This window comes from Carettochelys insculpta, chromosome 29 (assembly GCF_033958435.1).
Source record: "Carettochelys insculpta isolate YL-2023 chromosome 29, ASM3395843v1, whole genome shotgun sequence".
NCBI classification, from domain to species: Eukaryota; Metazoa; Chordata; order Testudines; family Carettochelyidae; genus Carettochelys; species Carettochelys insculpta.
In genome coordinates, this window is record NC_134165.1 from 1,627,972 (window position 1) to 1,642,628 (window position 14,657).

The 14,657-nt window shown below is 42.0% G+C and overlaps 1 protein-coding gene across 10 annotated transcripts in view; it reads left to right on the top strand.

The window, feature by feature from the left end:
• Positions 1-251: 251 nt before the first annotated feature.
• SMARCA4 (SWI/SNF related BAF chromatin remodeling complex subunit ATPase 4) overlaps positions 252-14,657 on the top strand; it is a 56,628-nt gene continuing 42,222 nt past the window's right edge. For 9 of the 10 annotated variants that reach the window (XM_074979413.1, XM_074979415.1, XM_074979416.1 and 6 more), the window contains exons 1-3: positions 252-417; positions 5,490-5,585; positions 12,967-13,216. In XM_074979413.1, the coding sequence (XP_074835514.1) occupies positions 12,995-13,216 (222 nt within the window). In that variant the 5' untranslated portion in view covers positions 252-417; positions 5,490-5,585; positions 12,967-12,994. The remainder of the gene's footprint in view (positions 418-5,489; positions 5,586-12,966; positions 13,217-14,657) is intronic. The other variant, XM_074979414.1, reaches the window with a different exon arrangement.

Consider the following 14,657-nt stretch of genomic DNA (forward strand, 5'->3'; position numbering starts at 1 on the left):
ACACATGTCAGGTTTGTTCCCATTGGATGAAGGCGCGTGGCGCTCCACCCACTCTGACTGACAGCGGGGTGGGGGGGGTGCGCCAGACCCCCCTCCATGCTCTGATTGGCTGCGCCGCTCACACCGAACACGAAGGCGTGGCTGCGCCGGGGGGAAGGGCGGTCTGTTGAGCACGAGCCCTACTGGTGTCTTTCTATTGGTCGAGACCGCCGCTCGGCGCGCGCAGTGGAGGTGGGCCGAGAGCGCGCGAGCTGCTGCCTCCGGCGGGGGCGCGCGCTAGGGGGAGCTCGAGCCCCGTCTCCCTCACGCACAGTAGCGGCGGCGGTTCCTTTGTCCCCCCGGCACGAGACCCCGGGCTGCCCGCCCGTCCCCCGGCGGGCATGGACCCCGCGAGCGGCTCCTCAAGGAACGGGCACGGTGAGTTCAGGCGGGCCGGCCGGCTCCTCTATTGAATGGAATCGGGGGGAGGCTACGGCGGCCCGGGAGGGTCAAGAGGCCTCCGCGATTTCCCTTGTGTGAGCGATTGGCCGGCCCATTGTGTGGGATGGGTGAGCGAGTAATAGCGCTCCCCGCACCCTCCCCCGGCAGCTACCGCCTCCCCGGCTCTGTCCCGTACTAGCATCCTCCCTCCCAGCCCCGCTGCGGTGTCCCTCATCGGCGCCCCCCCCCACCCCGAGCCACGGCCCCCCATTGTCGCCGCCCCTCCCCCCATGTTCTCTCCCAGTCCGGGGTCACTGCCCTGCTTAGCACCCCCTCGTTGGGACGCTCCCCGATAGTGTCTCTTCTCTGCCGCTCAGCACCCTGTGCCTGGAGTGCTGCCTCTTCGTGTCCTCTGATCTCCCCCGTGCGTGGGGCACTGGTCCTGGTTAGCATCTGCCTTCCGCCTGTCCCTCACCCCCAGCCCTGGGGCACTGCTTTCACGGGCATCTCCTCCCCCACTATCGCTCCGTCTCGGGTGCGCTTCCCCCCGCAAGCATCTCCCCTTCCCTCATGAGCACTTCCACCCCCGGTGCAATGCTCCCTCTGAGGATCTCGCTCCATTCTGGGGCTCTGCTCCTCTATCAGCATCAACAAGCTGCCCTTGTTCTTTAGCAACAGTCGGTCCTTCCACCCACATTCATTCACAATCTGTTCTGTTCTCCCAGAATGCTGCCCCACCAAGGGGCTTTTCCCCCTTCTCCAATCAGCTTCTTTCCTGCTTCTTTTTTCCCAGGGACACCGTGCTTCCACCTTGTTAGCAAGCCCCCTCCAGCCCCACACCACACCTTCCCCCCCATCAATCACTGCTAGGTTTCTGCCCTCCCCATCTCGTACCCAATGTGAACAGTAATACGAGAGGGAGCCGTGCTAGTCTATACAGTATCAAAACAAAAAGCAGTCAAGTAGCACTTTAAAGACTAGCAAAATAGAAGGGGGCATGGTGAAAGGAGAACCTGTTCACATGGGAAAAAAAGCAGTCAAGTAGCACTTTAAAAACTAGCAAAATGGTTTATTAGGTGAGCTTTCGTGGGACAGACCCACTTCAGACCATAGCCAGACCAGAACAGACTCAATATTTAAGGCACAGAGAACCAAAAACAGTAATCAAGGAGGACAAATCTCACCTTGATCATTTTTTTTCTGATTTGTCCTCCTTGCTTACTGTTTTTGGTTCTCTGTGCCTTAAATATTGAGTCTGTTCTGGTCTGGCTATGGTCTGAAGAAGTGGGTCTGTCCCACGAAAGCTCACCTAATAAACCATTTTGCTAGTTTTTAAAGTGCTACTTGACTGCTTTTTGTTCCCATGTGAACAGGTTCTCCTATCACCATGCCCCCTTCTATTGGGTTAGTGCCTCTATGTTAGCATCCTTCCTCTTCCCAGGGGACCCACTTGCACCAACTCTATCCCTAGAATGAGATGGGGATCCTGCCAGCCCTGAGGAACTGCTTTGTCTCATATCTTTCCTCTAGCCCTTGGACTTGTGCTACACTGCTCTCAAGAGCTACGTACTTCCTCCCACTACCTTCTGCTTCTTTAGGGACATGAGGTTGTTGGCCTTGGAACCCTTAGGCCTACAACATCCGGGGTGGGTCCACTGCACAAGTTCACCCTTTCCATTCAAATATTGATTGTGGGAAGGGTTAGGATTTTCCACCTGCCTAGGACAGATCCACAGAAAGAAGTGAGTCACTTGTGTTTTCAGGACAGACTAGAAATCCTCTCCTGTAGTAAGTACTCCATGGCTCAGACTTTGAGTTCTTGGGAGACCTCCCCCCGTTCTCATGTGTTGGGTGAGGAGGTTGAAAAGGGAGCCATTAGCTGCTGCACCAAATAGGCACATAACCACAGACCTATACAAAGCCTGTAGTCAGATGTGTTGGGGAAAAGGGTTGAAAAAGAATTGCCCAGTTCCACTCAACTTACATGAATTTGGGGGTGATAGTGTTTAAAAGAGATGTTCACAAAACCCATTAATAACCACCCTTCTGTTCACAGTGTTCTCTTCACCATGGTTCTCTGATACACACAAAACACATTTAAATATGAATAGATCTCAGTTTATAGCATGGCTTCCGATTAGAAGTAGGTTGGAAATAAAGGGAATGTTTACTGATGTCCCAATATTCTAATTGTGGGTTTTAACTTTACGCATTCATCTCCTGTTCTGGGGGCAAATTTGTATGATCTTTGGTCACACACCAGTTAACAATGTAGTCTGTTGTTTTAAGGCAGAGGTTCTTTGTTGTATTTTGTATCATTTGTAGCTGTTATTTAATAACTGTCTTTAAATACGTTGTCTGACCTGCTTATTTTTCTGATGCATGTTTCTAATCATTTGTATAAAAAGAATCTTTTAATTCAACGGCTACAAAATGCTACATTTTTCGAGGCACTGCAGGTTTTCATGTATATTACCTTGACCCAAATATTAGCCTATGTTGAAGTCTGACTATATATTTAATACTATGTAGTTCTAAATGTTGGATATTTCTACAAATGTTTTCTCCCTCTTTTCCCACCTCTGAGAGAGAGGATACCCAAAAATATCTGAATTTCTCTTCTGCATAATTGTTTTATTGCCTCTAATATCTGGGCATCTTTATTTTAAAGTGTATCCCAATTTTCTGCATGTCTCTTTGAGAGATGGAGGAGAGTCACAGAGATGTGATGTGTAGGGAAAATTTTCTTCAGGTTTTTCACTTTTTTTAATTGGTAGACTGGATCTTCATGTGTTTTGCATTCATCTTTGCTTTGGTCCTTCAGTGTAATGATGGATAAATGGTAAGTAGCATGTTCAGATCACTGTGACTGTGCTTTGCTAATCTTCTTGCCATTAAAATATGAAAGGGGATAGGCGAGTTAACTGAGAGAATCTGTTAATTTTCTGTGTTAAAATAATTTATATTTTCCTTTTTCAAAGATCAGAATCTAAAGAGAAGCAGAAGTGGAGATATAATTAAAGGATTTGTGCAGCTGTTTTTTAAAATTCATGAGTTGCATTAAGATCATCTAAAAATGAGTGGCTTTTTAAGTGTCTTGTAGCATATTTGATTACCTTTCTACACAGGTTGGATTTTTCAGCATAGTGGAACATGTGTATCACAGTAGAGACGGTTTCAGAAGGAGGTCCTCCCCAAGCAATGTTCCCTCTGAATTTTTCCATCCATGTGCAGAATAATTTTTGTTGTGAGCACTGAGGCTTGTGCAGATGTGCACCACCAGTAGAAACATTAGCAGTGTACCCACAGTTTATCAGCTGGATGGCATTAGACTCTCTGCTAGGTGGTTGCCCAAGCGCTTAGCTTACGGGAACTCTGTAGACTGTATTTCCTCTTAATTTTTCCCACCAACGAGCAGAATGAATTTTTTTATGCTCACCAATGCGGAGGTGATATGCAACACAGCAGTGGTGTGTGATGCGTCACCTTCAAAGGGGTTCTGAATGTGGGAGGGAGCTTTGAGTTGGGGTAGAGGGCTTGGATGCCTGGGCTTTGGCTGGTGGTAGAGGCTCTTGGGTAGGTCTGGGGACGAGGTGTTTGAGGTGCAGAAGATGTGGACTAAAGGTTTGTGGAGGAGCTCAGAGCTGGGTGTTGATGTACAGGAGGGTGTAGAGTCTCTGGGCTAGAGGTGTGTGCTTTGAGGTGGGGCCAAGGATGAGGGCTTTGGGGTGCAGGATGGGTGTTCAGGGTTATAGGGGCTCACGGTGGAGTAAGGGGTTGTTGCTCAGACTTACCTGGGGAGTTTCCTTCTGAGGACATCGAGGAGGGTCCCATTCCCCAGCCGCCTCCTGCAGCTTCAGAGCTTGGAGGAGAACTCTCCTTACAGCAGCCCTGAGCCCCTTTGATGGGAAACTGCAGGCACATAGCTTACGGGGAACTTAGTTTCCAAGGATCTGTACTGGGACTTCGTTCAATATGTCCATCAATGATGCAAAACGGAGTAAACCATGCCTTGGCAAACTTGGTAGACAATACAAAAAAGTCCAAAACTGACCGTGAAGACGTACAAAGGGACCTCACTAAGCTGGGTGACTGGGCAAGAAAATGGCAGGTGAAATTCAGCGTTAACAAGGGCAAAATAATGCTCATTATCTCAGTACCTACTATGGGATCTAAATTTACTATTACCACTCAATAAAAGAGATCTTGCTGCCATTGTGGTTGCTTTCCTCAAAACATTTTTGCTCAAAAAGTGCCGCAGCTGTCAAAAAGGTTAATAGAGTATTTGAAACTATTAGAAAAGGAATAGATAATAAACCAGAAAATAGCATTGTGTCTCTATTTATCCATTATAAGTCCCCTCTTTGAATACTGTATGCAGTTCTGGTTATCCCATCTTAAAAAAGCTACATTAGAATTGGAAAATGGGGAGAGAAAGTCAACACAAGTGTTTCAGGTCTGGAACAGCTTCCATACAAGGAGAGATCCAAAGACTGGGACACAGGGTAGCTATGATAGAGGTCTATAAAATCAAGATGGTGTGACAAAAGTAACTTACCTCTTTGTATAAAATAAGACCTAGGAGCTGACCAGAGAAATTAATAGCCAGCAAGTTTAAAACAAAAGGAAGTATTACTTCACACAATGCTGTCTACCCGTGGAGCTTCTTGCCAGGGGATGTTGTGCATACCGAAACTATAGCTGGCTTCGAAAGAGAGTTAGCTAAGTTCATGGTTGATGGGTCCATAAATGGCGTTTAGTCAAGATGATAAGAGATGCAGCACCATTCTCTGGCTGTTCTTAAATTTCCAACCCCAGGAGCTGGGACTGGGTGACAGGATGGATCTCCGATTTAGAGGAAGACAGCACAAATTGTATTAATATTCAGTAGCTCACTTAAATTTCTGGCTCTGCACCAGCAAAACTTCATTGAGTGAAATGTTCATTCTTACAGCATTAGAAAGTGGAAAGGAGATGAGCCAGTCATTTTACATGTTGACAAAGCAGACCTATTCATTGGAAAAACACAAGTTTCAGGCAGAATAGTAATGACCAGCTTTCTTCTACAGCACTGGCTTAAAAACTGGTAATCCTGAGACCTTAATCCCCCTGCATCACTACACGGACTCTGGGCTGTGCGATATCGTAGACCTCAATGTCCACAGGTAAGTTTTGGGCTGCTGACTGGTATCGATAGTTTACAGGCTGCACAGGTGAGTTTTAATCATGGTTTTTGAAACATCAATTATTCCACTTTCTAATGTCAGCTATTGTTCCATTTTAGTCATGTTAAAAATATGTTTAAGGAGCATATAACCCAGGGGAGAAAAAAATCTTCGTGTTGCTGCATTTTCAGATCTGCAGTGTGCCTTGAGAAAAATTGTGCTGTAGTGTCATTTCAGGTCTTTAGGGTTCGTTTGTTGGCTCTAAGAGCAGATTTTCTTTCTAGCGAGAGCACTTGAATTACATTCGTATTTCTCAAAGTACAGCACCATCATTTCATTTCAGTAGTTGCTCCTTGAAAGTATTTGAAATCTTAGTCTGGTGCAACAAGCCGATGACATTATCTATTGACAGCAAGAGAATGTAATACATAACTTACAACTGTGCCAATAAAAACTATGTCCCTTCATAAATTTTCCTGTCCGTTAGTAAGCTGCAGGTTTGTAGGTCAACCATTACAAGCTATGACTCTCCTGCAGTGAATGGGGCTCAGACTTTTGTAGCTACTGTAATTGGGTAGCATCCTCCTTTTGTGTCAAAATAAGGTATTTAGTTGTTGTTTGTTTTCCGTTAGCTGTTTGAATGGAGGAGGGGAGCATGCAGGGTTATTTTGTTTTTGTTTTGTCAGAAATTGATAAGATTCCTTGTAAGTTGACATCAGTGGAAAAAGAAGTCTAGGTACCATAAAATGCCTGAAACCCAGCTGTAGATGAACAAAATCTATAATAAATCATGGACTTCAGTTTTCTGGCTTTCGTTGGGAATGTTTGTCACTTTAAACATGTAACTTGGAAACAAGTAAATGTCCCTGTGATGGGTTGTCTGCTCTGTGCAGCAGAAGAAAGATGCAGCTGTCATTGTTCAACGTCTTAATTCCACAAGACAATGAATATAGGTGCAGCTGACAAATGCAGTTTCTGCTTCCAATGATTTACCATTTAAATATCTTTACACTAAAGGAGAAATTAAATAAAAAAATATAAAATATCCAAAGATTTAAGTAACATTATGGGTAGTGCTATTTAATTTTGGTTTGCCTTTGTTCTGAATGGGAATGTTTTACGCCTTAGGAATCCTAAGGTTTAAATGCTAGTGTTGCATCTCTTTCCAATGCACAGGATGCTAATAAAAGAGGCATCTTTAAACTGGAAAAGAATCCATAACCTGTGCACCCTTCTAGTGGAGTAAGACTATTAAAACAGCAGAAAAATCTTACAGGGAAGAAAATCCTGCTGACATTGGATGGTTAGCCATGACAAACAGATTTGTTTTTAACATCTTCTATGAATTGATGTGCCATAATTTTTCCTAAATAACTGAAACCCAAGCATATTGTCTATGGGCTAGACACGAGGGCATTGTCTAGTGTGTTTACCAGTACAGTTGGTAAATGTGCTCCCTGTGACAGCTGTGACTAACCCCATGTTTCTTTTAAATTGTGACTTGCATTTGTGCTCAGATCTGAGTGTTTGATGAGGAAACCTGAGTGTTTGTCCTGGGTTGGAAGGATTATATTTTTATTGGCAAATGCTGGTAAACATCAGTTTTGCTGTAGATACACAGACCAATGAAAATCTTTCTATCACAGATCATCCAAATTTGCAGCTGGAATAAGAAAAAGGCTATTTGAAAAATTATTAGGGTTTGAGTGAAGGCTGTTTCCTTTGATATTTTACATGTAGTGTTTGATTTGTGTGTTAACATCTATTGTCGTTAAATAATTGACAGCCCCCTCATAATTTTCCACAACTGTGAAAATCTAAATAGATTAGAAATTGGGGGGGAAATGCTTTATCCCCCATAATGTCACACAATTGTGAGAACTTTAGTCATAATTAGCAAAAATTGCTTAAAATTGATTACCATTATTGATAGTCTCATCAATGCTTAAATTTTAAAAATCAAATTTTGCAAAGCTTCCATTATATCAAACTACAATCTGGAATCCACTTTTCTTTCCATTTTTCCTGCATTTCCTTAACATTTTTGTATCAAAACCATGCATTGCTTCTCTATAGTTTTTTGCCTGAATATAATCCTGTGGAGGAATCAAAGTTGGATTTGTGATCTCATAATCTCTTTTGGTGATGTCATAGATAGAGGTTTTATGAATTCACAGCAAGATATTCTCACAGTAGGGGAGAAATGATGCAGGCACTTTTTAATATAAGTGCTGCACACATCTTTAGGTAAAATTGTGTGATGGTGAGTCCCTCATGATCAAGAATTCCTAGTCTAAGGCCTTGCCTACGCAACAATACTTTGAAGTTGCTTACTTTGAAGTATGACCTCAAAGTAACGGACTTGGAAGTTGAGCATCTGCACACAACCTACTTCTAAGCAGGTAACTGCTCCATTCCTGGGAATAGAGTAAGTACTTTGAAGTTGGGCTCCTACTTCAAAGTTAAATTTGAAGTAAGGGAAAAACATGTGTAGACTCTCTGCTGGCTACTTCAAAGTAGCGCCTAACTATGAAGTTAGTTTCTAGTGTAGACACACCCTAAGAGATTACCTAGCATGCAACTCTTTCTCCCATCTCCTGCTTGCATTGTCTGTCTGTTTCTTGCTTGCTTCAAATTCTTCCAATGAGCTGCATTTAGTGGAGGTGCGAGCTTTCAATGAATTTAATTACGTATGCAGTCTTGCCCTAGATTCGATAATTTCAGGGTCCCAAAGGAATGCTGAGGGCAAAAACCAAATATGTCACAATGTAGCGACTAACTGCTGGTATCACAGCTGTTGTGATTCAGGCATCACCCATGGGGTTTACTCAAGTGCCATAAGGCAGCATGGAACAACAGAATCTGCTCCAAATTCCTAAACCTTTGCCTGCCACAGAGAAGCAGTTTCAACTCACTGAGGAAGCAGAGGTGACATTGGGAATGGTAAGATGAGGCAGCACCAAGGGTGAGTAGGGGCACAGGCAAGAATAGGACATTCTAAAGACCAGTTCCTTCAAACTCACATTGGGGTTAATAAGACACATGTGCCCTGTGGATGCTGCATGTCTGAGGGCAAAACTGGGTCCAGTTTTTACAACATTCAATTACATCTCTTATCAGAGTGCAAGTAGAAGCCACAATCTGCAGGAAGTTTTTACTGAGAGGAAAGCCACTTCTCAGTGCAGATAACTAACTTGGCTAACTTCTGTCAGGGTTTATCAGAGTATTCAGTGGTATCGGAGTATTCTGTGGTAAACAAGAAGCAAATCTGCTTACTCTGACACCTTCACATCTTTGTCTTGATTTACAACAGCTGAAGCGTGGTAGTAAATGTGGTTTGGTAACAGCCCTTACGTTGAAAAGGACCACCGGTTAAAACAAACTTCCCAACACTGATGGGAGGCAATGGAGAGCAATTACATTTTTACAGGTCTCTGACAAGCAGACTTTTTTGAATTTTAGAGCTAAATTGATATATAAAGAATATAGGATTTATAAGACTGGACTTGACCTGAGGACCATTTAGCCCAGAATCCCATATCTAGCAGCAGTCAGTAACAGATGCTTTTGAGAATGGTGAAAATACTGTTTAGTTGCAGAAGTGAGATAAACTGCCCCAAATGAGAGTCTTATCCTGGCCACTAACAGTTTAGATTTTAGAGATTGTCTTAAGCCCTGAAATACAAGGTTTTCTATCCCTTTCACAGTTTTTGTAATCATCACTGAGGCTACATCTACACTGGAAGTATCTGTCTAGAGAAGTTACAGTTGGAAGAGATCTTCTGACAAAACTTCTGTTGACAGATCATGTCTACACATAAAAGTGGATTGATTTTTTTGTTATTATTTGCTCTGTCAGCAGAAAGGTCCTCCAGAGCATCTACATGGCTAAACGGTTGACAAAATGCTTGTTCTTTGCAGATGCCCCAAGTTTTGTTGACAAAACCCCAGTTCTGTCAACAAAACTCTCCCTAGTGTAGATGTACCCTGTGTGGTGTTCTTTCCATATAAGTGTCCATTTGTTTTTGTTGTTGAAGCTTGCTAAATCTTTGAGAAACTCCCTTATTTTCTATCATATTTACAGATGAGGGATAGAAAGGTGGGACAGACAAGGCGGCAGGGGTCAACAGTAGAACCTGATCTAGCAATATTGCTTACCATCTAATGTTGACCAGGTGACTGTCCTGCAGAGAGAGAGCTAGAAAAGGCATTCTACCTTATCAGTACACCAATTGTAAAAAATAAACATGAATTCTTTATGACAAGTATATTTTCCCCTGAAGAACAAGAAGCTCGAGAACTCTCAAATATTCAAGCAATGCACCTTGTAAAGTAATAAAAAAGGAGACTGGATTGTTCTATTCATTAATGTGCTAGAGACACAAATTTAAAAAGCCTCCTTTAACATCCCAAATTCAGCATTTTAAAGACTGAGATTTGTTACCCTTGGTGATATAGGAGAACGATTTTGCATTCTGTTTTTCTAGTTCCCACTTATGGTATCTCTTTGCTCTCACAGCTGCAATATGTGCCAGAGCATGAAATCCAGAAATGGATTTGGTTTCCCATGTGGCAATTGGTTGTAAACATTTACGTGCTTCACTGTGGCTTGACAGTTCTAAGATAGCTGATTGTGGCAGATAGTTGCATTCATCTTTCCCCAGACTCATTGCTCTGGGATTGTCTAACTTGAGAAATGATAATACTATGTCCTTGAGGGCTTTTTTTTTAAATATCAGAAATTTATATTATGCAAGCAAGGGAAGCTTTTTCTTGCATGATCTGTTAGACTGTCATCTGGTCTGGGCGCTGAATATCTAGATATTTTATATCCTGTAGAAACTTCAGTATGGCTACATTGGCAGGTGAAACTGCAGTGATTCTACAGGTTTTGCCTCCATAACTCGTTCTGATAGGGCTGGGACCAAAGAAGCCTGATCAAACTGAATATACAGCAAATGTTTTCTTCTCCGTGGCTTATATTAACTGGGGAAATGTGTTCCCTTTAGCCATCAGGAATCTTTAAATATATTTATACTCAGATCATTCTCCATACAAAGCAAATTTGGTTGTAGCAGCCCTACAACTTCTGTCTAGACTGTTCTGGTGGAATTATGAAGGCATGTAATTTGGAATCTTTATCCTAAACTGTATTTTGGAGCTATTGTTTCCATTGAATTTAGCTGATTTTAATATATATAAATGCACTAGTGGTTGCAGTTGCTGTTAACACATCAGAAATATAGCTAGGTGGAAATACGATCTATCAATTTTTATTTAAGAAAGAGAATTTCTAATTTAAATGGAACAATAAATGAAACCCAAAATCACTGCTTGGCTACCTAGTTTATCAGATAGCATTTTAGTTTGGTTTGGTTTGTTGCACTTGTGGACTGGGGTTTTCTACTAGAAGGGTTCTGTTTTACTGCTAACAGTCTGTACGAGCCAGGTCCCATCACACAACACAGTTTCTTAGGTTTGATCACACAGGACTTGCAGTCTCATTTTGAAAATATTCCAGTGATTGAGATTTGAATCTGCATGAGGTTGTCCTAGGTAATTTAGGTTCTGTATCAAGTTTTCTTTTTGAGGTTTTTCTGGTATGTGTTTGTGATGTACCCCTTAAAAATATTGGCATTTTACAGGCTGTGAGCCAGACCAGTGCTTTATGGCACAGGCCTTCTGCAAACAGTTAAATGGATAGGTAAGTGTTTTCTGTCAGCGTCTTAATCTGTCTCTAAGTAACATTGAATGGGTAAAATTCTGAACTGAGTGCAAATTCCAGAGTTTCATTTAGACTACACAACGTATCAAGGGTGGAAGAGCGACAGAGGCTTGTCTGCAGTGTTGGAAGTGCTTACCCTGGATTTTGATAGATTCTCCAGTAGTTGACATTTCTAATCAGATTAGATGGCAGCAATGATTCCTTCTGGCTTTACAATCAGCGTCTACACAGAAGTAACACTATTTCAGTTTGGTTTAAAAAAAAAACCAATTTTGTTAAACTATTGTTTACATTGGACGCTGTTGTATCATTTTAAAATTATTATATCCCTGAATTTGCAGCTGTAAATTTGCTGACTGATGCAAGCTACATAAATGTAAGCCAGATTTAAATCAGTTTGTCTCCACCCAACAAATTGAACCAGTTTAACAAAAATTGGTATAAAAGAACATCTTTAGTTAGACTGGTGTAATTTTGCATATAGACCAAACCTTATTGTGATAAGTCTTCTTTACATATACATGATACAAAAGGAAATAGAGCCTTTAGAGAACTTTGTACATGCTAACAATAACTATTTGCAAGTATTTGAAAGATGTGGAAACCAAAGGGGGGGATTATTGAGCGTGGTCCTAGTGGACACTACTAGAGTTAGTGGGATGAAATTAAGGGGGAAATTTAGCTTTAATATCATGAAAACTTCTGAAAATGAGATTTGTGGGGCTATGGAATCATCTCCTTAATGAAGAAGTAGAAACTGCATCCCTAGGACATCAAGATTGGATTGGATCCAGCACAGGGAACAAGTTCGCCCTGGCTTCAAGGAGTGGCCAGGGGAGGAGGAAGAGAGAGTTGGATTAACTGATCTTTTGTTTCTAATTCATATGTCTTTCTTACAAACGCAGACATGAATAAAGCTGTTAATTATATCAACATAAAAGTATACATTCATATGGAATTCCTATTACTCCCATGGTCTGGCTGCTTGGACTCAGTGCACCCAAGTACAGTTAAGTTCTTTGATATCCAGCAGGCCTGGTACTGGGAGGCTGTCGGATATTCAAATATTCTGGATAGTGGAGAGGTATAGCTGGCACTGTGTAACACTAAAGAAAAACAAAATTAGCAAATAAGAAACAAAGTATTTTATTTACCAGCAACAATAGTATTGTGCACTGTAAACTTACACTGTATTTTCACTCTACTGTACTTACGACAAACATGACTAAAATGTACTTATGGTTAAAATGCCAGTTATTGGAGAGTTCCGGGTGACAGAATGCTGGCTTTGAAAGAGTTTACTGTATATGGGTAGTTTTCCACATCTGTCTTCTGAGTTTGTTCCCATTTTCCATGCTCTTCTTTGGCAATGTGGCCATTTCATAGATGGATACGTGTGCTGGACAGCAGGATACTTACTTAATCAATCACCATTCCATGGACGAAAATAGCACTATTTTGATTTCTATGATGTATTGTTATAGTGCCCACGTGTCCCAGGCGTGGATATATAAATCTGTAGCAGTATCCCTTCTCAGGCTTCATGGGGCGATGCTGCTCTCTCCAAAGAGGCAGACTGTCAGTTTTCCATGTTGTTAGCAATGGACTGACTTGCACTGGCAGCTCTATGTAAAGAGGTACGCTCTCTTACACTAGGATACTACTTTGAGCAATTCCACTGAAGATGTCCACTCCAGATCCTCCAATGGGAGGAACTCCTCGCCCAGGGCCTTCTCCTGGACCTGGCCCATCACCTGGTGCAATGTTGGGCCCTAGTCCTGGACCCTCTCCTGGCTCTGCACATAGTATGATGGGACCCAGCCCTGGACCACCTTCAGCAGGACACTCTATACCACCTCAGGGGTCTGGGGGCTATGCTCAGGACAACATGCACCAGATGCACAAGGTAACCATGGGAATTTGAGTGGGGTTTTTCTTTTTTCCTGGCAGCATCTATACATGGCCTCTTTTCTTCTAGTGATTAAAAAATAAATGAATATAAAATGAAACAATTGAGAATTGCCCTAATTTTCAATAGCTGTTTCCTATAGCAAGTAAAATGTAAAGGAATATATGAGTCTTTCTAAGTCTTATTTTTCACAGTGGACCAAAACTGAAAGTTAGTCGATTCGTGAAGATAATAAATAAAGACTTCTGCCTCATTTCTGTTTCTTGACAATGGATACAGGAGGCCTGAAAAGTTGGTTTATTTTGGTTTTGATACCTTAGGGATATAAAATATGCCAAGCCTGATCGCCTCTGGTTTTGCTGGAAAACTTGGATTTCAGATGTATAGCTCTACAAATCGGCAGATATCCACAGACTGTGTGTGTGGATCACGGATAGACGTGGATCCAAATTTTGTACCTAGAAACCCGAAAAGCAGCAGTTATCTGCTTTATATCTGTGGATATCCATGCACCATATTCTCAGATTGCATGTGGATACAAATTTTGTATCCATGCAGGGCTTTACAGGTGTGAACAGAAAAATAAAGGGCCACAGCGGATTTGAAACTTGTGTGTATGTGTAATTTTCTTCTGGGAGTTTATTAGGCATTTGAGTTAAATGAACACTAACACAAGCAAGCAAATCAACCCTCTACCTTGCATTTCAAATCTGATTAAACATATCTTTCCCTTTTAGTTCTCACCTTTTGTGGTGCTAGAATTTATGTAGTTCTCTGGCCAATCATAGAACTCCAGAGCAGAGAACACATTATTCTTATTATTTGTTGTTGTTGTAATAAACCAGGGGAAAACATTTTAAATAACAAAACATCCATTTCAGCTCTCTTCATACAACCTAAGGAAGCAAAGAAGGGTCCAACCCCTAATTTTTTACCTGACTCAAGGCTGGTGTGCTATGTTAAGGCATGACTTACTTCTTAGCTGCTGTTACGGGGACTGCAAACAAGAGATTGGACTTAGAGCTCACGGAGTGATGTGTTAGTCTCAGAGAGTTACAGCTGACATTGCTTAATGAGGTACCTATGGCACCTCTCAGAATCATGGCACTGAGAACCAGTAGTGCAAGCTAGTGTCATAACTGATGCCAACAGTAAATTTTACAGCCTTTGAGGAAATTTTACTGATGCCATCCATGCTCAAACATATTTATCTTTAAATATTTGTATTGTGTGTTGTTTATACAGTATCCTGAGTGTGGCCAATAAGTAGAGGTTCCTTTTGAAGATGGCTGCTGATAGCAGCTGGTCAACATGCTCCAAACAACATATCATTAATTTACATAGCACACTACTAGCCTGAATACAAACCATACCCCCAGTGCAGCAGCCTGTTCTCTGCCTCTAGGAATACCTTAGCTATTTTTTTTGATAGGGGTTA